Source organism: Choloepus didactylus, chromosome 14 (genome assembly GCF_015220235.1).
Source record: "Choloepus didactylus isolate mChoDid1 chromosome 14, mChoDid1.pri, whole genome shotgun sequence".
Taxonomy (NCBI): Eukaryota; Metazoa; Chordata; class Mammalia; order Pilosa; family Megalonychidae; genus Choloepus; species Choloepus didactylus.
In genome coordinates this window covers 40,653,634-40,679,966 of record NC_051320.1, presented here as the reverse complement: position 1 = coordinate 40,679,966, position 26,333 = coordinate 40,653,634, and the positions used below count along the sequence as shown (strand labels likewise).

At 36.5% G+C, this 26,333-nt stretch overlaps 1 protein-coding gene across 8 annotated transcripts in view; it reads right to left on the bottom strand.

The window, feature by feature from the left end:
- Window positions 1-750: 750 nt before the first annotated feature.
- RALYL (RALY RNA binding protein like) overlaps window positions 751-26,333 on the bottom strand; it is a 727,077-nt gene continuing 701,494 nt past the window's right edge. For all 8 annotated transcript variants that reach the window (XM_037802772.1, XM_037802774.1, XM_037802768.1 and 5 more), the window contains one exon: window positions 751-1,727. In XM_037802772.1, coding sequence (XP_037658700.1) covers window positions 1,710-1,727 — 18 coding nt within the window. In that variant the 3' untranslated portion in view covers window positions 751-1,709. The remainder of the gene's footprint in view (window positions 1,728-26,333) is intronic.

Genomic DNA, 26,333 nt, shown 5'->3' with positions numbered 1-26,333 from the left:
CATTCCATTAAAAGTAAAGTACATTTCTGATTCAGACTCTAGGTTCTATTGTGCAAATTTCTAAAGACTTTAAATAGGTAACAGTAGTATATATTTTTTTAAAATACGAGAGTCATAATTTTTTTTCTTCAGAATTTTGATCTTTGGTACCCTTGCTTGGATAAAATTGTATCAGTTTTCATTAGCTTATTTTTGAAAACCATGGAGAAAGGATAAATTAAATAAATTAAAGTAGAAAATTCAAAAAAACTTACCAAGGCGGATTTCTTTAGTCTCTCTTCAGTTTCTTTGAAAAAAGGAGGCCTTCATCCCTCTAAGTATTTTTGGTGATTTTATGTTCGTCTGTCTGCTCTTTAATGAGGCGCTTGCAATCATATAGCTGCAGGCTTTGAGTAAGGCAGAGCATAAATACTTCCTGATGAGGTAGTTTTGTTTTCTATCCTAAGATATTTTCTTAAAATTCTTCATTTGGGGGGAAAAACATCTACCTTCTAGAAATATAAATCTGAGTGTGCCTTCAGTTGGGGTATGAGGGCTATGTGGTTTTCTTTTATATGGTCAATTGCTGTGTTCTGGAGTACAGGTCACTCCATGAAAAGTGTGTGTATATAGAACATATATGATACATTTTAGTAAAATTAGGCTGCTTTCATTACTGCACTGATTTTGCGGCATTGCAGCGACTTAAAAAGTTCAAACTGAATATTAAAACTCAGTGCACCCCAAAGAAAAGAGACACACCAATTTTGTTTTAGAAGAAAGAATATTTATTAAGAAATTATCTGCTGAATTCTCCTATAGTCTGTGAAGATGGTTTCTTCCATTTCCACAGGACAAGACGACAGCTAAGAGCATGTGGAAAACACCTGCAATGCACAGCAAAGGAGAATTCCTAGTGATAGGAGATGAAAAGAAGTGACTTATGTATTAATTTAAACTTTGGATCCAAAGACAAGGCTATCTTCCTTTCAGATCCATTTCTCAACTGTTTGAATACTGAAATCTGCCCATCGGATCTCCTAATTCAGCCTGAAATATTGGTTAATAATTTGATCATCTCAGTTTAGTAGAGCGGAGCATGCTTAATTTAGTCACAGGCCAAACCGACAATCCTTTAATTACTGTGTCACATCTGAAATATGTGCATTCTTCATTAATAAAAATGGTGCTTGTAGAGGGCAGAAATATAACTTTTTCAAGAATTTTATACTTATGAAATACTTTAAACTATAAATTAAAAATAAATTATAAAAACTAGCATACTATGCATTTTTTCTTACATGATATTGTTGGAAATAAGCTTTAAACATAGAATTGCAATATCACCTGACTTTATATATGATCAACAGTAAAACATGCTAATCATAAAAATAGCTTTTACAAATATACATTTGTATACAGGTCTCCCTTACCATTCATAAATGTCCTTCACATTTTAAGACTTTTAAGACTTAAAAAACAACAGCTTAATTAACCAGGGGGAAAACACATTTACAATCTAAACCATAAAAACCTGACAATTGTACAGCTTTGAACAGAGAAGAAATGGAAATCCTAAGATCGAACAATACAGTCCATTTTATTTATTTGGGTTTTTATACAAATTGAACCAAAGATTTTGCTACCCAGTAAGAAACCTCCTTTCACATTTCTGGGGGGTTGTCACAGTTTCTCTTTTCTGTTTTCTCGGCATCAAACATTACTTCAGATCACTTTATCTGTAGAAACTGAGAAAAGAAAACACATTTTAAAATATAAAGATTCATTTCATTTTTGATAGCATGCACATAGGTAATTTAGAGTTTAGGGCTAAATCAAGAGAAGGATAAAGGAAGAATTAGATCTTTAGGACAAATACTTTTTATGACAGGTTCTTAGATCCTTTGGTGTATTTACACTTATACCATGCTATGATTAAAAAAAAAAAAATCCAGCAAATTTATTGCTTGAGATCAGCGATTATTTTCAACCTGAGCTTTTCCAGGTCAGAGGGAAGCCACTGGAATTTCTAGTCAGGGGAAAGAGATTTGGGTTGCCCATGAATTTTTGCTGCCCCTAACAAGAGTGACCATAGGATACTTTTCTCCTCTAAGAAGCTTTGGAAAGTGCAGGCCTACGCCTTATGCACTTGCAATGGAAGAAAAGGCTAACACAGGTCTCTGATGTGAGTTCCAGAAGTAGGAAGGGAAGATCAGGGCAACCATGAGTCAGAAACACCAAATAAAAGGGCGAAAATTTGTTGCTTGAAGAATTGACAAATTTAATATGAATATGAATATAAAAGAATATATCACTGGGATCTTTAGTTTTGCTAGAAAATATAAGCACACAAATTGTTATTCCATCAACTTTAAAGGTCTTTGGAGTTAGATGGAAAATCTGTGTCCATGTTTTAAGAGTCAAAGACATGCAAATCAAGGTATCAATTTGGATGGGAGCTGCTGACTACTATGAGTATTAGCCCATGAATTGGGTCACTTGACTTTTCATTAAAGTTTTGAAACCCATGATGTAGAAATTATGAAGAGGGCAAATATGGCAGTTGGGGTGGTGGAAAATGGCTCTGGATGTCTGCAGCTGCAGATCTCACGTCTGGCAAAGATGATCACAGTTAAAAGGAACTCAGTGAAACTGGATGGTGATTTCTCTTCCTTCGTGGATATGCATCTTTCAAAGTTAAGAACATATATGTCTATATGATTTCTGTTAACTAGAATTCTGTACTCTTTAGTGAATAAATATCTTTAAATCAAGGAAGATTTGGAATTAAATATAAAATGTTTATAAGAATAGAAAACACAGTACTAATATTTTGAATTAGGAAGAAATCTGTCAATGCTTGGTGCCTTAAGTACTTGTGTTATTTGAGAGAATCTGGCTGATCAGAATGACTGTCTTGTAATTTCAGTTTAGAAGGTGCAATTGAAAATAAATTTGACTTCAGTCTTATGATTTGAAATCTTAGTAAGTATGTACATGATACTGGAAAATCTTAGAAAACTTTAGGTCATTCATATCAATACATTTAATTTATTAGATTTTAAGATTTATTTCATTCCCAGAAAGATCTTATTGGTTAAACCAGAAAAATGTAGTATTTAAAAACAGGGTATCAAAAATCTTAAATTTACAAATGCTGTTTACAATGTGTGAAGGCATTTAATTTACCCATCTGGGACAATCATTTTTCAAAGACTGCTTAGAAGTGCTTTGTAAAATTTGCTAGATTTATAATTATAAAGCTAATAATAAATGCCTAACAATTTTGATTTTAAAACTTTAAAAAAGCTAACTTGATTAAAATAAACAAAATATATCCCTCAATAGATTTTTTTTTTCTACAGTCAAAAGCTATAAAAAAACTTTTCTCTAGGAAAGGAACTTCTATGGATAAGGCATAAGTCCTTTTATTTTTCTTTTTAATATTCTCTCTCTCTTCTACTCTCATACTTTGGTTCCCTCCTCACCCTCTGCTCCCTATTCTCTCTCCCTCTCCTCCTAACAAATACCACATACCAATTATAAATATATGTATTTTTTAAAATAGAAACACTGTACGAATGTGTTCCTCATGAAGCTCCAGGATGTGTTTATGTGCAGGTGAACAATTACTCTTTAAAGCACAAAATTTTGAACTTATGATACAAAGTAGGCATGTTACTTTTTGTGTAGTATAAAGGAACTTTGTAGGTTACCTGTATGCACATAACATATATTCTCCGTTATCAACATAAGAATTAGTAACTTAAGTGAAATCAGATTAAACTAACCTATAGAATTATGCTGATATGTAAACACAAGGCATTGTGGCTGGGGGTTTTGATTAATAACATTTGTGTGCAGGAAGAAAATAAGGTTCTTTTTCCCATTTTTTTCTTCTCTTTTTATTAGAGAAGTTGTGGGTTTACAGAAAAATATGCATAACATATAGAGTTCCTATATACCACCCTATTATTAACACCTAGCATTGTTGTGGTACATTTGTTTTAATTGATGAAAGCACATTTTTATAATCATATTATTAGCTATAGTCCATGGTTTAACTTAGGGTTCAATGTGTTGTGCTGTTCCATGTTTTTTTTTTTTTTTAATTTTCATTTTAGTAACATATATTATGACCTAAAATTTCCCCTTTTAATAAGCTGTTTGTATGATTGCAATTACACTCTTGTCTCTAAGGCCTCCATTGATTGTTTTCTTATTACAAATGCAAATGTTTAAAATGCTGCAGTACTTGTGCCTGTAAAGTTTATTAATTGTTGTTGGTGTTTCTCTAGGTAAAGTCATGGCAGAGGAAAATTATTTAGTATACTCTTCCACCATCCTTCATGTCTCCAAAGAGGTGATGGTTGTTTAGCAACTATCCATTTTGTTAGGAAGTAAAAAACAGCCTGCAGATTGTTGTGGATATTCTATTACCTCTAGTGTGATTTATCCTTACCCCTTCCTTTGCTTCTTAATTGTAAATGATTATACAAAAATACCTCTTCTGGGAAGATGAGAGGTAGGGTTGAAAATAATTTATTGAAGTCTTACTTCTATGCCATAAAGCTTCCAAGCACTTGTCTGTCATTGGTATAAAATAAAAATGTCATTAGCTTTGCATTGTTAAGTAGGTGCTCTTAACCATATGGTTACAAGTCATGAATGCCAGGCTCCTTATCTAAAGACAATGGTAAAATATATTCACGAAGCTCTCCATAGAACTTCTCGTCTGAGAAAAGGCTTGCTTCTAAAGGCCTGGGAAAAGTGGGAAAGCTTTGACATTCTTGCTGCCTTTTTCTCAAGAAAGACAGTCACTTAAAGAGCTGATTGGCTTAGTATAATGTGAAACTGATTGTGCTCTCCTTCTCTTGAATAGTGGGTAATTTATCCACTGGTTGCATGGGAGCTTGGATGCTTTTATAACAAATTCTCCTGATGATGAATGCTTTTTCAACTCTCAATCTCCCCTATTTCTGAAAACCAACAAAGAGAGCCACTCAGATGGGACCGGACTGTATTGAACCAAGCAATTTACTTCTATTTGACAACGATGAAAAGGATAGTATTAATCTACTGGGCTAGCACATTTAATGTTCAACCTCACGCATTAATATGTTTGAAATAAAATCAGCACAGCACTATGTGGAATAAATATGCCTTATTTACAGCTCTACAAAAAATGCGTACTTTTAAAGAACTCATGATTTTTTTAATATCAAAAATGTTGCTCTTGTCTTTTTTTCCCTAATTAAGCTTTATAAGTAATAAGTAATTAGAGAAATCTAGATAGATATTGAGGTAGCAGCTATAAAAGCAAAAAAAAAAAAAAAAGGCTAAAGAAAATACAGGCTGCCTAACATTTTCTAGAAAAGCAGAGTGTTACAAACAGGAATTTTCTATACTTGTTGTCAACATTGACCATGTTTTTTGAATAATTGTTTATTTACTTTCTAAGAACAATGTGAATACATTTGACTTTTGAAAATCCCTCAGTACAAATGACTTATGATTCAATTTAATTCTAAATAACACAAACAGATTCAGCGCCTACTGTTCATTACAAGTTAAAACTTGCCTTCTTTTAATAAACTGTTGGGGCCAAATTAAATTATTCTTTTAGACTGAAAGAATTACATCACAAAAACCAGAATGGAGTAATGGCCAAGATGAATAGTAACTTTCTGGAATGGTTACAATGAAGGCAACCAATTCTTCCTTTATGTAGTTCTTGGAGACTGAATAGTTGATGGACTTTTAGGGAGCAGGGAGTGGGGCAGGGAGCACGGGAGAGAACAAAGAGAACAAAGATGTGGTAGCCCACCAGAGACTTGGCAACAAGATCGTCAGCTTGTCTTCTGAGATTTTAACTTCAAAGTCAAGACTTAAATGATCAGGGCTGAGACTATATTCAGTGTCACCTAAGACAGGAAGAAAGATTACCAGGTCGTTGAGACTTGACTAGAACATAAAAGAGCCAAAGAAAGAATGAATGTGTTGATCCAAAAGAGACTGTGGCCCTGGAAATACAGGGAAACAGGAGAGTCTTGGAGGGCAACTTGGTTGGGCACATCTGTGATGGATTGAATCACGTCTCCTATAGAACATGTTCAAGTCCCAGCCCGCGGTCCTGTGGGTGGGAATTCCTTGGTAAATCGGAACTTTGAAGATACTGTTGGTTAAAGTGAGGCCAAACTGAATCAGGGAGGCCTTAATCCAATAGGACTGGAGTCCTTATAAATACAGGAAATTTGGGTAAAGTAATAGACAACACACAGTAGGAGACAGACAGGGCGAGAGATCCATGTGACAGAAGCAGAGGTTGAATTATGGAATGCCGGCAGGCCACCCCCAGAACGCTACAGACTTCAGAGAAAGCACGGCCCTGACCACACCTTGACATTGGACTTTGAGAATCATAAGAGAATGCATGTCTGTTGTTTAGGCCAACCGCTCTGTGGTGTTTGTCACAGAAGCCCTGGCAAATTTGAGAGACCATCTAAGAACTGTCCAGGGGTGAGGGAGTCCAGGCTCTAGGTGTGAACCTGACCTGTGGTGACAAGTATATTCCTACTGTAGATGCGGCTTTATCAGGCAATCTCAGAACATTTAATCATGTAACCAACTCTCTGTTCCAAATCCGTGCTTCTGATGATAATTCCTAGCAGCTGGCTTATTGAAGAGACTGCTCAGGTCAGAGGACAGAAGGACTAGTCTCCTTGTCAGTGATGGGTCTCACTGTAAATTCATCTATAGCTCTTCTGAATTTGTACACCAGCCTATTCCATATTTGTTACTACACGTTTGTCTGGGGTACCAGTCCACTCCCAGCATGGGATAAATCAGTTCTGTGAGTCTGTGGGGCTAGCCCCAGACTACCAGTATATATTTTCCACAGTCTGCAATCTGTAGTAGTGAGAATTGTAATGAAACCTTGTGGTACCAGCCTAGTTGTCGGCTGCTGTCTCCTACCAATAATTTCCATGTGCATTTGAAGTTCTTTAAAACAGGCAACATTTGTAAAGATTTAAGGAAAGATTTATAAAGATAAAAGGAAATATACACAGATAAAAAGATATTTAAAGATAAAGAATATGGCAAGGCACGAGACTTCATGGGATGTGGAGGCTTGGAAATTCTCTCACCCTTTCCTGTTATAGGTGAAGATATTCATGCCCAGCCAGGGTGAGTGGCGTGCCCAGGGAGTTAGTAGAAGAGCCCAGCCTACACCCAGAATCCTGACTGCTATCAGGAATCCTTTCCATTACACTAGTAGTTCTCAAAATTCAGTGGGCATCAGAATCACCTGGCAGGCTTATTGAAACTCCGATTACTGAATTTCTAACTCCCTGCTTGGGATAAGGCCCAGGAATTTGTATTTCTGATGAGTTCCTGAGTGCTGCTGCTGCTGGGCTGGTACCACTCTTTGAGAACCACTTCATGGTTGGGAGGCAGTCCTCCCTCAGTCTTTTGCATTCCTACACGTTTTGCTGACTGTGTTAAAATCACAAGACCCTGACTGTTCTTTCACCCAGGCCACTTCTCAGGATTGTTTGCACAGCTAGCAATCCTGAGAAGTGATATGACTCCTTTCACAAATGCACCATGTAATTCTGCAAAACACCTGTATTCCCTCTGGACAAAGAACAGGTTTGCTTACTGTTTGCAAGAGAATTGGTGGAGTCTTGAAACTCAAGGTCTCTCTCATGTGGGCTTCACCTGGCCTTCCACCTCAAATCGGGGTCTTGGGACTCAGGGAACCAGGGCATCTATGCAGAGGCTCCTGCTGCTGCTTTTGCTGTGAGCAGGAATGTGTCTTTGACCCAGGATTCTCATGTCTTCTGTCAGCATCCATGGAACTAGAGCTGGCTGCCTTGTTAGCTTGCAATACTCACTTTGGTGGGCGTTTTCCTGCTTGCCGCTCTCCTCTACACCATCAAACTTATTTAAGTCAGATAAACTCTTGACATTAACTATAGTGATTCTTGGTAAGTCATGACTCTACTGGAAAACTGTCTTCTGGGCCTGCTACCTGGAGATCCTCACTGCTTCTCTCCAGTATCCAATACTACATTCTCTTTACTTATTTTTTTCTCTCTGATCTTAAGAGCTCAGTTTTATAATTCAGACCCATTGTTCTGCCAACACTTCTCATGTCCTCATCCTATTCTCTGTCTGTCTCACAGCTCTCATGAAATAAGTATGATCAAAAGACATACTTACGATATACAGAGGATCACAAATATCTGAATTAGTGGGCTTTGTTATCTCATAACCAAATGTAAAGATGAAAAAACTGGGAAAATTGGTCATTTTTTATAGTCATAAGATTTAAGTTACAACAAAAGGAATGCTAAGAAGGAAAATATACTAAAAAGCCATAAAAGTAAAAGAAAAAGAAGAATTCTAATGCTAAAATAATTTAACTTTATTTACCCAATTCAAATAAACCATGCTCCTGCTAAGCTTTTGCATCATTCATGTTTCAGTTTAGGTTACGAGGTTGAATTATTGACATAGTATAAAGAGTTTTTGATATTGAATTAAAAATAGTATAGATACTTGGTTTGGGACATTGCTTTACCATATAGTAAAAAGAAAACCACAACTTTTAAGAGTTAATGACATCATTTCCCTTGTCTAATTACTGCTATCTGTAACAAAGGCATGGGGCAGCATAGCTTTTATACCTAGACACAAAGATCATTTGAGTTTCTGGAGAACATTGTATTTCATTGAAATCGCAAGTAATTTTCGAATAAGAGGTAAACAGTGTTGATTCTTTTGCATTCATGAAAAAAATGCATTTTTAGTGTGGATAGATCAAAGATGCTAGGGACCATAGATCTGTCTTCTCCACTGTATCCCCAGAAGCTTTCAGAGAGCCAGAGTAGCCGAGTGGTTAAGACACAGGATTTGAAGGCCAATTGCCAAGTTTGTATCCTAACTCAGCCTTACATAATACACCATAGTCAATAGGTTTAACCTCTTCCCACCATGCATTCTTTATTATAATAGGGATGTTAATAATAGAACCTATATCATAAGATTTGGGTGAGGATAAAATGAGGTTAGTATTGTTAAAGGGGTTTAATGTTGAATAAATGCATTTTCAGAAAAGATAGTCTAATTTTGGCCATGCCAACCTGCTCAACAGTCACCTAGGACTGTAGAGTGATCCTGTCCAGCCTCCCAACCAAAGCAGCACTGCCCTGCCTAAAAACTGCGACTGATGGGTATGTAACTTTGGCTTGACTATCTCAAGAGTTGTTGAATTCTTTACCTCACAAGGTAGCTTGCCTCATTTGTGGATATTCTTGGTTAGAAACTAATTGTCTACATTGAGTCTAAATCTGCTTAAGCAAAAACCTAGAAAATGCATTGGGACAAGTCAGGCAGCTGGGTAGAATTTAGGAGGTCCAAAAATAGTAAAGGGGTCCCAGCTAAGGGTTATGGATTCAGGTCAGATCTGTGATGGTAAAGCAAGCAAGGCAGTGAGCAACTCCATGGGGAGGTGGGTTGGTATTAGTGAGAACATTAAAGTAGGAATCCGAAAAAGCAACAAAAAAATTTTTGTCCATTTATTTTTTGGGACCTGGTTTGTTCCCGGGAATAAAGCAGGATCCAGTTATTAAAATAAGCCACAAACAGATGTAATAAGCTTACAGCAAGAGTGTCTTAGAGGCTGAGGCATCTGAATTACTTAGCAAAGCCTCCCTTAATTCCCTCCAAACAGAAACTGGGTTTGGGTTATTTTTAGCATCTGGGACTGGGCTAAGCCTGCTGGCATGGGCCACACCATAATAAGAACTCTTCTGTCTAGCACGTGGCAGTTTATACAGTACTTTCATATGTATTTTTTCACTTGATTTTCATTACAAAACACGGGGGCAGGTTGTTGGGCAAGAATTATCCCCATTTTGTACTTTAATCTTTGGATCCAAAAAGGGTCTTGCCCAAATCAAACCACACTGCTTTGCCTTAAGAGAGTGCTTTCCCTAATATTTTGTTCTGCCCAGTTGTGGGAAGGAGGCTTGTAGGGAGGTGGGCTGGACCCATCATTATTTATAGAGCAAGTGGTCTCAACTAGGATGTCCAAATACACTGGTATAGTGATGAAAAGTGGGAGAAAAAGGGATGGAATTATGGGGAACATACTAGGATTTACATATAACCTACCACTTGCCTTTCCCTTATCTGTGGCAGATCTGCCTATATTTCTTTTTAAAGTTCTGTCTTGAACCAATTCAATAACGTTTTATTTAAAAAAACTGCTTAAGGCATTTGTCCAAAGGGGAGCTTTTATACTGTAAAAATACATTTGATTTTTTAAAAAATGTGTAATTAACTTTAAAGTAAAACAATCTAATGTGGCTTACATAATTTTATTTAAAGTATCTGTGCAAAATTCCATTAATTTAATACTGAAAAATAATTAATCACATTGTTAAATTATGTGTTACCAGAACTCGGATGTTCAGTTACACATACATTAACACATCAAAGTTTATTTTTTTCAGAACTGTACCCTCATACTATCTGATGATAATTATGATTGTGTTTTGAGTGTTTTGGGCTCACTGACAATTATATTTGACTAGCTGAATTGATACATTATGGTAATTTTATTTGGTACAAAGCCTGTGTTTGATCATGCATTGATTCGTGGGTTTTCATGCTAATTATATAGTATCTTACAATGATTAGATACTCCCAATGCTGGAAATGATAATGATAATTTGAAGCTAATACTCCAAATTGCTTAAGTCAATTCCAGTGCTAGAAGCCAAACACTGATTAATGCTAAGAACATTATGAACCTCAAAATGTCATACATTTGACTGCATTCTACAGCTCCTTGGGGAATTGGCTTTGGTACCACAAATAGAAATATTTCAAAAAGCATTTCATGTCTAACAGAAAATATGGTTCAGAATTGATTGATTTAGAGATATAATTTTAAAAATCCTTTGAAATTGTATAGTTAATTCATGATCATCCAGAATAGCTGAGGGAAAGGTGGTTGTCCTAGTTTGCTAATGCTGCAGAATGCAAAACACCAGAGAGGGATAGGCTTTTATAAAACGGGGGTTTATTTCACTACACAGTTACAGTCTTAAGGCCACAAAGCGTCCAAGGTAACACCTCAGCAATCGGGTACCTTCACCGGAGGATGGCCAATGGCGTTCGGAAAACCTCTGGTAGCTGGGAAGGCAGCTGGCGTCTGCTCCAAAGCTCCGGCCTCAAAACGGCTTTCTCCCAGGACGTTCCTCTCTAGCAAGCTTGCTCCTCTTCAAAACATCACTCCCAGCTGCACTCCGTTTTTCCTCCCCCGCTGAGTCAGCTCATTTATATAGCTCCACTGATCAAGGCCCACCCTGAATGGGCGGGGCCACGCCTCCATGGGAACATCTCATCAAAATTATCATTACCCACAGCTGGTTGGGGCACACTCCAAGCAAATCCAATCAGCACCAAAACTTCTGCCCCACACAAGACCACAAAGATAATGGCATTTGGGGGACACAATACATTCAAACCAGCACAGTTGTCACAATTATTTATTCTCATTTAATTAAATTTACTATACACACCATTCAAAAATTAGAATATAATAAAATACTTCCAAGTTTAAAATTGGATAAAATTAATCTGAGAAAGTGAGTGAAAATAGTAAAATGAAGAAATATGTTTGATATTATTCTATTAAGCCCCCCTTTTTTTTCCAGGACATTTAGGAAATATAGTTAATTTCCAAAAAAAAGTTTTTAATCTTTAATCTTAAGTATTGGTGTATTATCAAAATAGTCTTATAACTCAAATTATGCTCAATATAATAGAATCCTAGATTCAGAAGAGATTTCAGAGACTTGTAGGACCTTGGATTAGCATGATTATTAAAAATCCCAGAATCAGAACAGATGTAGAAGGGATTAGAAATTATGCTTTATCTGTTATGTGATTGATTATGCCATCTCTTCTGCAGACTTTTTTGAAATAGATTTTAGATACCATCTCATTAATCTGTGTTTTTATTTGTTTGAAGATAATATAGAATGTAAGAAACAGTATGAATTATATGATCATTTAGGTTTGGATCAAGAGAAATAAAGGCTTAGATTATTTTAGTTCAATAAATTGATGAAATAATTCAATATAAGCTTAGTTTTCTCCTAGAAGATTTCTGTGAGCAAATCTGTCTCCAATCTAAAAACAAACATTTTATTTGAAGGGAATTTCCTTTATAATCAGATTCCTCTTGTAAATCACACTTTGTGGATGTGAACAGAGTGATGTAGCATGGTCTATTCATCAGGATTTGACTTCGGTAATCCACAAAAGACTCACGATCGCTAGATTGTGTGTGTGCTCATGCAGAAGGGCACAGTGTTTGTGTGGCTTCCCATTGCATCTTCCATACGTGGCAAGATGTTCAGCACATAGTAGGTGCTCAATATATATTAGTTGAGTGAAAAGTATGTGATGTTACCTGGCTAATTATAATATAGACTATGTCTGCATTGTGCAGCAGAACTATAAATTATTCCTACCTTTTATAAATAACCATCTTAATGAAGAGAAATCTGAGGCACAAGAAAAGAAAGTCAATTGCCCAAGGTCTTATTGGAAGTGGTAAAAGAAATTAATCTCAGAATCCCATTCTTCCGCCCTTGCTTGTGGGCCACATTAAATAAAAACTTGATTTGAAATAAACATCACAGAAGCAGAAGCCCATGCTTGAAGGTGGTCAGTAACACTCCTCCAACAGACTTTTCTCTAAAAACTCTGGTCCTTGCTGGGAGGTATTGGGGAAATAACAGTCCAGGTGCAGTTTAAGGCTCAAGGTTTCCACTGACTTTGCCTGTTTGATTGCTTGGGCCTTAGAGCTGTAGTTTGATTGATGGAGTTTTGGTGTTTGAATGTTGGGAAGCTACATGGGCAGGCACCCAGTACTATTTCTGAGATCCTCTCTATTTTGTTGCTAACATGTAGGCAAGTGAAAGAATAGAGGGAATTAGCTTCTGAGTCACAAAGAAAATTGCAAATATTTACTTATATATATGCGCACACAGTTTTAATGAACATTATCAATGATTTTTTTAAGGAAGTGACGGGGTGGATGCTTTTTTGTAATTGGATTTCTATCTCATTATTTTTCCTTCTCATAGCTCTATTAATGTCTTTGTACATATAAAGCAAGAAAAATAGCTAACAGTTATTGAACATTTTAGTATAATTGTTTTCTTGAATCCATTTGGGCTATGAAAATGAAAAAAAAAAAAAACATTTTATCACTGTCTATACCATAAAAATATCATACATCACATAGGAAAGAAATCAGTTACAGGGCTGAATGTTTTACCCAAATTTACTATCAGATAGAGTTATTCTATTTATGTTTACAGGGATGGTTCAAAGAGAAATGTCCTGTTTGTTGCTAAGCATTAATACATAGGGAGATCAAACATAGCCACAAAGATTAGAAAATTAAGTGCATCTTAAATTTTGAAACCATTTAAAATTCAGGATAAAATTTACCAACAATTGGATCTTGTCTCATAGTTATTACATTTTATTTCACACAAATATTGGGAAACTTCATGTTATTTAAAATACTTAATATTTTTTCTAGCAAAGGTGTGTTAGTTTGGATATATTATGTCCCACCAAAAGCCATATTCTTAAATGCAATTGTGTGGGGGCAGACGTATTAGTGTGGATTAAGTTGGAACCTATTGGTTCAGTATTTCCATGGAGGTGTGGCCACGCCCATTCAGCATGGGCCTTGATTAGTTCACTGGAGCTCTATAAAAGCTCAGACAGAAGGAGCTCATAGCTAGCTGTAGCTGAGACAGACATTTTGAAGATGGCACTTGGAAGCTGATGCAGACATTTTGGAGAACGCCATTGCTCTAGTTTGCTAATGCTGCCAGAATGCAAAACACCAGAAATGGATTGGCTTTTATAAAGGGGGTTTATTTGGTTATACAGTTACAGTCTTAAGGCCATAAAGTATCCAAGGTAATGCATCAGCAATCGGGTACCTTCACTGGAGGATGGCCAGTGGCATCCGGAAAACCTCTGTTAGCTGGGAAGGCACATGGCTGGCGTATGCTCCAAGTTCTGGTTTCAAAATGGCTTTCTCCCAGGATGTTCCTCTCTAGGCTACAGCTCCTCTTCAAAGTGTCACTCTCAGTTGCTCTTGGGGTGTTTGTCCTCTCTTAGCTTCTCCGGAGCAAGAGTCTGCTTTCAACAACCATCTTCAAAATGTCTGTTTCAGCTCCTGTGCATTCTTCAAAGTGTCCCTCTTGGCTGTAGCAAGCTTGCTCCTACTGTCTGAGCTTATATAGGGCCCCAGTGAACTAATCAAGGCCCATGCTGAATGGGTGGGGCCACACCTCCATGGAAATTATCCAATGAAAGATCTCGCCCACAGTTGAGTGATCACATCTCCATGGAAACACTCAATCAAAATTACAATCTAATCAACACTAATACATCTGCCCACACAAGATTGCATCAAAGATAATGGCATTCTGGGAGACATAACATATCCAAACTGGCACAGCCATTTTGAAATGCAACCTGGGAGCAAGCAGATGCCAGCCATGTGCCTTGCCAGCTAACAGAGGTTTTTGGATGCCATCAGCCATCCTTCAGTGAAGGTACCCCCTTATCTTGGACATTTTATGGCCTTAAGGCTGTAACTTTGTGCCCAAATAAACCCCCTTTATAAAAGCCAATCCATTTCTGGTATTTTGCTTTCCGGCAGCATTAGCAAACTGGAACAAAGGGTTAAGAACAATTTTTAAAAATATATGACATTGAGTCTTTTTCATAGGAACAAATATTGATTTGTTTTAGGACACAACATAAATTTCAGAAGAATGATGTTCGGTCAAGCAAGGTGCTTAAGTGAGAAGTTAATGCACTTGATTAAAAAAGAGCATTTTCAAATTACTATTAGACAAGGTTTCAGTTTTCATGTAGAATTCATGCTAATTTCCTTTAATTCTTTTTACTTCATAACCTTTTTGAACCTTAATATTTCCAATCATTGATGGCAATAGATTTTTTGTTTTTTGGTACCAAAGCTGTCTTATTTATGTGTGATAACACATGGCATCTATCTTTGTAGTTCATTATGGAATGTTTGTCTGACTGTGGTTTAGGCACCTCAGTTTATATTGGATCATTTCTTTTAAGCTTTAACATCTCATAGCCCAGGGGGTTTATGGCATCACTAACAAAGTGGAAGAGGTAGATTATTATATAGATCTTTCTATATATTGACAGCCATGTTTTTTTTCTTTTTTTCCAGTTTCTGTTTATTGGTATTATGGCACAAATAGAGTTATGACATGTTCGGAATTTATATATCTAATTTAATGCACCATCCTGCTTCATGTATGACTGCAATTTCAAGTGTTATCAAAAAAGTTTTCTCTCTTTCTGGTGTGCTGCTGAGAGGGTCCAGTGTGGGCTGGACCTCAACTCTTACCCCGGCACTGTCCCTTCCTTGCTATATTCTGTCTGTACCTCATTCTGCTGATAAAGCCAAGCTAGCTATAACCTGAAAGAAAGCTATAAGCTTCTGATCCTCTCTGTTAAAATGAGAGGTTAAATTAGCAACCACTAGTCAATTATTAAGGAATACCAAACTGAAATTTTCTCCTTAATAAACCTGGATTCTTTAAGTAGTTCTGTCACTGATTTTTCCTAAGTAGTAGAACTTCTAGGCTTACTTTGGTTAAAAACTAACACGTACTGAGGGCTCACTATATTCTAAGCACTTTTTAAAGTAATTTAATTATTTTGTTTTATTTAATACACCAACATTACAAGGAAAATAACTATTATAATCCCCATTTTATAGATAAGAAAACTAAGGTACAGGTAAGTGACTGGCCCAAGACACATAGTTCTTCCTAAGTGGTTGATACTAACCCAAGGCTTTGTAACTCTTAACTCCTTAACATTGTGCTACACACACTCTCTCTCCCACTTTGCTTAGTAATTAATTTAGAACATGCCTAAGCTCTCAACATCATTTTAGTCTGAACAGAAATATTACTATATATTAGCAGCAAATGCTCAACTATTTCTGTGCTATTACACATACTGTTCATGCAAAAGTTAATCCTATATATTTCAGTGTTTCTAGGGTAATTTTCCTCATTCTCTTTGGGCATAATCTGCACTGTCAGCTAAGAATGTTGAGGCTTTATGTCTTATGAAAGTCAGTAACTTCAAAGAAGATATTTCTTGGACAACCCCAGGAGCATTTGGGCATACCCTGGTAGCTTCTTTATGGACAATCTCTTCTACAGAAACAAAAGCATGTGAAATATTTATATCTGTATGCTTTTCAGGTGTTTTTCTCATTGTGCCACAAATGTTATCAATTAAAAACGAAAAGGTCTGAGAAGGCAATGTCCTATTTTGATGGAAATCATTTGGCATTTCTTTAAAATATATCATAGATGGATCTAAGGTGAGGGCTTCCCAGGTGCTAGTGTATAGAAAACCAGAGGGAGGGGTGGATATCTGCTTCCTGTAATTCTCAGGGCTTTTGGAATACACAACATACAATGGTATTTCATTTCTGTCAATTCTGAGGTATCCAAATTATGTAAAATTTGGGGGTGCTTTTCTAATGTGATCTAACAGGTCAATTTGTATGCAAAGAGTCCGCCAACTTCAAGCAGAGCACTGTGCAAGGTCAATGCCTGCAGGAAGGTGACAGCCAGTCAGAATGTCGTCACAGTCAGTCGTCATTTCTTCAAGCCTAAAGTGGAGGTCTGTGTGATTGAACTGCTTCCTACGATGGTGCACAAACTGCTAGGGGTGCCCAAGATATTGTAAGGTGGGAAGATGCATTAAAGAACACCAACTCACGTAGTGAGAAAATTATCCTTCTTGGCGCTCTTCTGGTTCTGATTACATCAAAGAGAAAGTTTCTATTTGTGTGTCTTGTCTCAACATTTTATTACTGTCCATTTTATTTTGACAATAACAACAAAGAGAGAGAGAGAGAAAATGTCATTCAAGCAGGGCCATGGGGCTTTTTATCATACAATAATGCCTGGCTAACTACAAACAAATGTTTTGTCTTTTTATTATATTTATTTTAAATATACCTCCTATATACGAAAAGGGATACTTAGGTTTTCACTTATTGAAATGAACTAAAGTTTTAGCTTTAAAGATATGTTGTTTTAAGGAAAAACAAAAGGTAAGCCAATTTACTTTAAAAAAGGAAGTAAAAAATAGCACCAATGATATATGGATATGGCCACAATCATGAGAGCAGTCACAAATTAAAATTCATATAATTTGTGAAACAGTAATATAGTGAAAAGATCTAGGGCTTTGGAATCCTATAGATCTTAACTGAATCTTGATTTTACCTCTTATTAGTAGTATGACCTTGGGCAAGTTTCTTAACCTTTCTAAACATCAATAATTTTATTATATACCTACTTCTCAGGGTTATTTTAAGCAATAAATGAGATGATGTGTATAAAAAAAAAAACAACAACACCTCAGCATTGTTCCTGGAAGGTAGTGACAGGAAAAGTATTATTTACTCTCCTCCTTTTCTTCTTGGCCTGCAATAAAATCAGAAATCCTCTTTCTTCTCCTTCTGTGTATGTGTGAGAACATTATATCTTACTTTTTCAGCTTTCTGCCTTTTTACGGATAAGCTATTTTTTCCACATTTTTGAGACAACTAAGACCTAAAGCAATTTTGAATGTGCCCAAGGCACAGCTTTAAATGGCAAGGGTGGGTGCTAATTCCAGTAGATGACAGCCTGGGAAGGTTTATTTTTAGGAAATGTTACTGAACATTATTAAAAAGTATTCTTAAAAAAAGTGGCAAGATAGAGAATATCAAGCATGTATAAAGGAAGCAGAATACTTATCAGTATCTGGTTGATAGCAATTCTTATCAGGCTGCCAAAGACCAGAACTTTCATTTCATCGCAGCCTACCCTGGAGCTTGTGATTTCCCATATTCAGAATCATTCTGAAGTCAGTGAAAGTTTACAGGGAAGACCTTAAGTAGAACACTCCCAGTCGTGCAGTTCTGGTTTGCACCTGCAAGAGTTTTAATGCTGGGGAAACAGCTGGATGTGGTCCCTGGCTGATAAAGACGCTCAGTGCGGGCAGGTGACCTGGAAGACGGTCCTTTGCAATTCAAACACTGCCTGGATGAAAACTTTGTGCCATTCCATGAAAATGCATTTCTTAGGAATTAAGTTCCAGAATATGGGGTAAGGATTATTAAAGGTCAGTACCGATTATACAGTCTCTTTCACTGTGATCTTGTCTGTTGAGCTAAGAATAAAATTGGAAAAAAAAAAAAAAAAAAAAAAAAAAAAAGCCATGCTTCCCTTTCAACTCCTGATTTAATGAAATGCTTTCATACCTTTTTCCATTTCTTCTGTCACATTGCTAGATTCAGTGTAGCTTGAGCAGGTATAATATTAGTTTCCATCAGATACACTGCTGTTAATGACTTTTTTAGCTTGCTCAAGTACAATTTCTTGCACTGATGTTTATCAAATGAACAGTCTTTTATCTATTCATTTAATTTTAGTCTGAAGAATTTTTAAAGTTCATGGACTCAGTGTTTTTAAAACTAGCTAGATAAAAAAAGATCGGTGGAGTCCTATGTATGTAGCACACTAAGAAATGGATCAACTGTATTGAGACATTCCCAAACATCCAAAACCTGAAAAAAAATTGCTAATAAATTGCTAATAACTTGGCAAGTGCAGTGCTTAGACCACTAACTTCAGCAACCTCTGAAAAAAACAGTGGGAGATCATTATCTTACAATTAATTAACACTTCCCTGAAAAAATCTTTTAATCTGTCCAGCAAATACAATGTTGGAAAATTGGCTTGTGTAATTGTAATATACTTTATGTAACCCTTTACATGAGTGTATTATCTAACGTATCTAAAAATAGTCCCTGGTATTTCCATAGAGAATATTTTACTTTGCTTAACATTTTAGATTTAGAATAAAGAAAACATACAACTATGTCTCCCAGTGTTTTTTACAGATTCAACATTGTAGAAAATAGGAGGTATTACTATAAAGTATGTATGGAAAAAGAAAATGATAATTATAGAAATTAACAGTCATATAATGCCAGTGCCAGAAAATTCAAGGACTATATCATTATTGTATCAGGAGCCCCAAATTCATTACTTGATAGGACAAAGGAAATTACTTCTATGAGCATTCTTTGAATAGGAAGATAGGTAAGAAAGGTTTAAAGATACTAATTTTTACGTAAACAAACGCAGTACACACACTAACCAGAACTCTATGTGCTTCAGTGTCCATTTAAGAATGACAAACATAGTAAAAAAAAGTCTCAAGAACACTGGATAGAATATGCATAAAACATAACACAGTGAATGAAGGCAGAATTAGAAACCAAGAAGGGAATATAGAGAAAGTGTGTGATGAGGATTGAATCATGTACCCCTGAGAACATGTTCTTAATCTTAATCTCTATTCCTGTGGGTCTGAAGCCGTTGTAAATAGGACTTTTTGAAGATGTTATTCTGGGTCAAGGTGTGGCCAACTGAATGAGGGTGGGTCTCAATCTGTATTACTGGAGGCCTTTTAATGAGAAACTGGAAGTCAGAGAAAGCCACTGGAGGAGACAAAGGTCCATCACCACGTGACAGAGGATGGCCATCACCAGAATTCTGCAGATTCCCAGAGAGAACACAGTGGTGCAGATACCTTGATTCAGGATTTCTCACCTCTAAAACCCTGAGCCAATAAATTCTTGTTGTTTAAGCCAACCCATGTGTGGTATTTGTCACTGCAGCCCTGGAAGACTAAAATAGTGTGTTTAAAATTTTATGACTCAAAAATATATATCTATAGTTATGAGACCATTTTTTAAAATTTTTTTTTTTTAATTTGAAACAAAGCAATTTGTAGAGTCTTTATGTTTTGCTGTAAACTGGAGGTAATTCTAGTTGAAATGATGCTTTAAAAGTTGAAGCAAACCTACAACTGCTAGGCCATCAGTGAATTATGTTTTTCCCAAGAGTAGCTGAGAGAAAAATTTTAACATCTTAAAAAATATGCAATAAATTTTGCTAAAAATATGCATAAGCACATGTATTCACATATTTTGGAATTGTTTTCTTACAGAAATAAAATTCTTTTGGTTCTTTTATGGGGCTTTTTTTGCTCAAATTATTTTTTTATGTATAATTATTTGCTCAATTTATACTTCTTGAAAATATTGAATATTTGTTGCCATTTTACATAACACATTGTGTTAATACTAATTTCCCTAAAGCTAGAAATTTAGGAAGCACTAGTCAAGTAGCAGTGGTCAACAGAAGTTATCTTGTGCTTGTCTTCTTATCTAGCCTTAAAAGGATCTCCTATCTAAAATATCTCTCATATTATCTGTTTTATTCAATGAATTCCAAATAGACTTTTTAGTTGGAAGGTTCATACTGAAGAAATAATGAAGGGATGTGTGCCAGTTTGGACTCCGGAGCTGACACCAGCCACATGCCTTCCCAGCTAACAGAGGTTTTCCAGATGCCATTGGCCATCCTTCAGTGAAGGTACCCAATTGCTTATGTGTTACTTTGGACACTTTATGGCCTTAAGACTGTAACTGTGTAACCAAATAAACCCCCTTTTATAGAAGCCAATCCATTTCTGGTATTTTGCATAATGGGCAGCATTAGCAAACTGGAACAGGATGCTTATACATAAATATTAATCCCATACACCAGTCATTGTATTAGTTTTATAGAATATGTTTAAGAATGTGTTTTACAATGTAAGTCTAACTGGAAAGCAAACTTCTATCTGAGAATGAAGCTGCCTCCAACCCCTGCAGCAGAAGACTTTTCTTTCTTATTCACCTCCTTTTTCCAGCAGCCTGTAGAAGAGTGCCTGGGCATAGTAATGATTAAATACATATTTGTTGACTAACTGAATAAAAATGGCATTAAAGTAAAGGCACATATCCAGGATAAATTATTATTCTGTTCTGTAAAACTCTTAATATCACTAGGTCTCTCTTTCCAATAGCTTTTGCCCTTTGGAGTTTAGGAATAATTTATAAGAAGAGAAAGATTTGTTTGCCTCTCAAAATCTTAGAAGAGTTTTGATTTAATGTTTCTTGGTTACACAACAAAAGAACCCTGGTATGGGTCTTCCCCATCTGGCAGAAAAATAGGCATTCTGAACAAACCATGTGGGTAGATGTACAGTAAAGAATTTGGGCTTCCCCAAAGAGAGGTCTGGCTTTTGCCATTGGCTTCTGGGAGACAGTCTCATATCTGATGGGAGTGTCTTTGTCAGGGCAGGGGATTGCCAAACCAGATCTCAGGGTGGGGTGAGCCATACTTGACAGCCTTAGGGTGAGGGCTGGCCATTCCAGAAAGGCTAATCATATGGCAGCATGGGGCTTTTGGTCATGTGGTATCAGTCAACCTAGGGACTGAGTTCAACCATGTGGGCAACCAATCAGTCAATCATGCCTACATAATGAAGTCCCAATAAAAACTCTGAACACTATCAGTCAGATGAGTTTCCCATGGTTGGCAGTAGTCTGTATGGTCACATATCAATTCCAGAGGGGTAACACGTCCTGAGGACAACAGAAACTTCACATTTGGAATCCTCTCAGACTCTGACCTATGCATTTGTTCCTTTGGTTGATTTTGATCTGTATTTTTCACTTGTAATAAACCATAACTGTGAGTATAATAGCTTTCAGTGAGTTCCGTAAGTCCTAGCAAATTATCGAGACTGAGGGTAGTTCTGGGAACCCCTTGAACTTGCAGTTAGTATCTGATATGCAAGTCTTGGGGACTGCCTTTAAACCTTGCAGTTTGGCTAACTCTGCGTAGAAGACTATTTAAAAACCCTATGTTACCAATATCAGTATGTGGTCTCTTACTAATCTTAATGGAACAATGGGAATTATTTCTTATGCAACCAAAGATGACACAATCTCAGATTTAACATTTTCTATTCCAAAAGCCCATGCTTAATTCTTCTATTGATCGATTTTCTTTATATGCAGACATCACCACCTATTCCAGCCCTATCTTTCTTCATTGTGGACACACATATATTAATGCAAGAAATTCTAAGGGCTAGCTCTTGGTAAAGCTTTTGCCAGCCTTTTATTTCAATTAACTTCCCCAAATAACAGCATGCCTGTTTTTATATATCCATATCTATCTATATCTATATCTATCTACCTATCTATCTGAACTTGCTATATATATGAACTTGCACTCCATACAAATTCCTCTTATATGCTCTCACATGTATGTGTATGTGTCTGATAACCTGGATGGGAATCCTTGCACATAAGCAACCTAGTTTGTTTCTCTAGGTTCAGGTAAATGTGAAAAGACTAAGGCTGAGGGTTAGGGGTTGGGAATGGAGTAGGGTTCAAAAAAGAGCAGAAAACAAAAGTCTAGAACTTGTGAATTCACATTGTGTATGACTAAGTAAAGGATAGACAAACCCTCCTCTTTCAGTGAGGTAATTATGTACTGTCATTTCTTTACCAACTTATGTTTTATTAGCATCCCCATAGAAATGAAAAAAAACTTCCTCCAAATTTGAAATCGCTGAAACTTCTCTCTGGGAATTCAAAATGGCCCTGTGTTAGCATGGCCTCACAACCCCCTACATCTCGTCTCAAAAGAGAATACAACAGAAGAGGGTCTTGATATGACACACAAGATTGGAATTTCAAGACAATAAAAGTTAGCGGGGATATGTATAAACACTGTAACCAAATCATTTTTATTTTTCCCTTTCAAATTATTAAAATGTCCAACAACTGGCACTTCCACTAAATTTTAAATGACTTGTGGAGAGAGATTGTTTGCTATACACATACACTTACAGCAGAGGATTTTGATAAACATCATTTTATTTAGTTCTCTTAATAACTCAAAACTTCCTTTAACAGATGTAGATGTGGAAATGAGCCTCAGAGACTGGTTTGCCTAAAGTTGCACAGCTATTAAAAGGCAGGTCCATCTGAATCCAAAACCCAAAATAACTCTTTGAATTGAATTGAGAAACTGACACCTGCACTGGGTAAGGGTAAAAGAAAATGTTTTTCTCCTTTATAAAGGGCAAAGAGATGAATCTCCCTTTAACCCTTTCCTTGGAGTGTTTCTTTGGAGGCACGGTGAACCTGGTTCCATACTCAATCTTTTGACATAAAGATAAATCTCTCTAGGGATAAAAGCCCAAACTCCAGTTTTTACAATGTAGTGATGGCGCCAAGTTCATAGGCCAAATAACCTCTAGATACAAAAAAATATACTTTTGGAATTAGCTCTGGGTCTCACATAAGATTTATAGTTGACTGTCATGAGGTAAAGCTTTTTGTCTCTTGAGGAATAAGAGAAGCCATTGTTTTTCCTTCTGCTTCACTGTATAAAAAGTGTGACATTTTGTCCTAACACTGTGTTCACTTTGGTGCTTCTTTAAATGCATGTAAATCTGTTAATGTTTACTCAGTAAAAAATTGTCTTCTTTCTCTATATTGGAATGGGGGAGGGGGTCTTACAGTTGCAGAATTGTTTTATTTCTCTAACAACTTTCATTACTAGCTTTTCAAAATCTGACAGCAATAATACTTCAGATTGCTCTATTTTCCTCTGTTACATTATAGCATCTCTAGAAAAGTAGCTCTTTTTTCCTTTTTTATACATTTACGTTTTATTTTTGGACTGCCTGTCATTTCCAAAGGAAACTTTCTATGTTCTCTCCCTCTTCGGTATCTCTTTGTGTAGAAACTCTGGGGTGGTGAAAATATTTCATTTTGTTTGGCTCTATACTCCAGGTTTATTATTCTGCCATCGGCATCATTAGAGGCAGTTTGGAAATTGCATGTCTATCACCGTATTCTTAACATCTAAAAAACTCTTAGCTCTAATGCCTACATGCTAATGACCACATTGTGCTCTGCACAGCAGTTGAAATCATATCTTACTTATCTGGGCATACTTTTTTTTATTAATCCTCTGATATTTATTTTCTTAGGAAATTGTGACTTCGTGTTTTTTTATGTGTGTACTTTTTGGCTTTAAACTTTGCAGATCAGGAGCAAGAGAGAGACTTTTTTTTTGTTTCATAACTTAGCCTTCTAGGTTTGCTAACTAAATTCAGGTTACCTCGAATTTGCATTTTTATCACTCATGGGAGCTAATAATACAGAACCACTGAAAACCAACACAACAGAGTCAATACTGCTGTGTTGACTTTGATGTGTTGGTTTTAAGCCACCTTCTGTTCCTCTTCAGTGCCTTTAAGATGCAGGCTGCTTCCTGAATGAACGAGTGAATAAGTTATAATGAAAACGGTTTGCTTCTCTGATTTGTATAATAATCCTCTAAATCACAGAGGGCATGCATACAGAAGTAAAATTCAGAACACAATCTGATTATGACAGACAATAAAATGTGCTTTAAAATGTTGGAGTGGGGCTCATAGTGCATTTGAGGTAATTTGAGGACATTTTCCTCTTTTTTCTTTAACAAATATTTATTAACACCAACTTGTTTTAAGCACTACACTAAGGAAAAATACAAACTAAAATAAGCCCTAAGAAACTCACAAATCCATGAGCCAGAAAGAAGGAAAATCATTAATTACAATTTAGGGTCTTAACTCTGATGGGATAGACAGACAGAGTGTGGCATAAAGAAGCAAATGTAATTGTGCCTCCGATAGACTGGGACCTTGTTCAGGGACGATTCATGGAAGAAGTGGCAATGGTCTTGAAGAGAGGAGATGTGTTTGCCCAGCAGACACAACAAAGGGAGGAAAAGGTTATTCAAAGTAGAGGGAACGGCGTATGTAAGTGCGTGGAGGTATGATGTAGCATGTCAAAGAATATATCGTAATCACCGTCCCTCTAGCTACCTTCCACACCCATCCCCATACACTCTGCCATAGGCTGAACACTGTGCTAGGCAGGACAGCCCCCAAATGACAAGAGAACACCCCCTTAAGGGGTTTTAAGTTTAGTTGGGAAGACAGACATTTAAAAAAGTGAAAGCAGCAACATGTGAGGTGTGGAGAGTACATTTAACTCTACCCAGGAATATCAGGAAGGCTTCTAGAAGTCATGGTATTAGACTCGAGTACTGAAATAAGAATGGGTGTTTGCCAGGATGAGGTATAGAATGGCATTCTTGGAAAGTCAATTCCTGCACTTTGCCCTCATCTTTCAGGCAACTACTATTCATTTAAAGGGAATTATACAATATATACTCTTTTGTGTAGGTCATCTTTCATTCAACATAATGTTTTTGAGATTTGTCTATACTGGTGTGCTTATCAGTAGTTTACCCCTTTTTATAATATCCACTATATGAATACACCACTATATGAATATACCACACTTTGTATATCCATTTTCTGATTCATGGGTACATGAACTGTTTCCAGTTTTGGCTATCATGAATAAAGCAGCTATAAACATTCTTATACAAGTACTATTGTGGACATATATTTTCATTTCTCTTGTATATTGAGGAGGTTAATCGCTGGTTCATCATGTCTAGTTTTATAAGAAATTGCCAGGCATTATATCTAAATGGTTGTACTGTTTTACACATTCACCAACCATGCTTGAGCGCTCCAGTGTTCCACATCCTTGCCAAGATTTGATGTTGTCAGTCAATTTTAGCCATTCTGGCGGGTGTGTAGTCTTACTTTCTTGTGTTTTTAATTTGTATTTTACTGAAGACTAATGATTTTGAGCAGGTGTTTATATACTCACTGGCCATCCATGCATCCTATTTTGTAAAGTGTCTGTTTGTCCCTCCTTCTTCACAGACCACGTGCTCTATCCCAGTGGTTTTCAAGCCTGGCTATACATTATACATTTTTTAGACCTTTGCTTAGGGTCCCACTCGAGAGACTCTGATTTAATTATTATGGCTTAAAGCCCCCACCAACAGTATTTTTTAAAAAGCACCCTTTGTGATTCTAATGTGCCCCCAGGTTTGAAAACTCTACGGCTCTATCCCAGTGTTCCTCAAACTTTAGGCTGCATCCGAATCACCTGGAGGGCTTGTTAAAGCACACATTGCTGGGATCCACCCTCAGGGTTTCTGGTTCAGTGAGTCTACGGTAGAGCCTGAGTATTTGCATCTCTGAGAATTTGTATTTCTAATGAGCTCCCAAGTGACAAGATGCCACTTGTCCAGGGAACATCCTCTTAGATCCAACTACTTTAGCCAAACTAAACCAGCAACTTCTCAATAGATGCCAAATTCTTTCAAGCCTTTCTTCTTAGCATA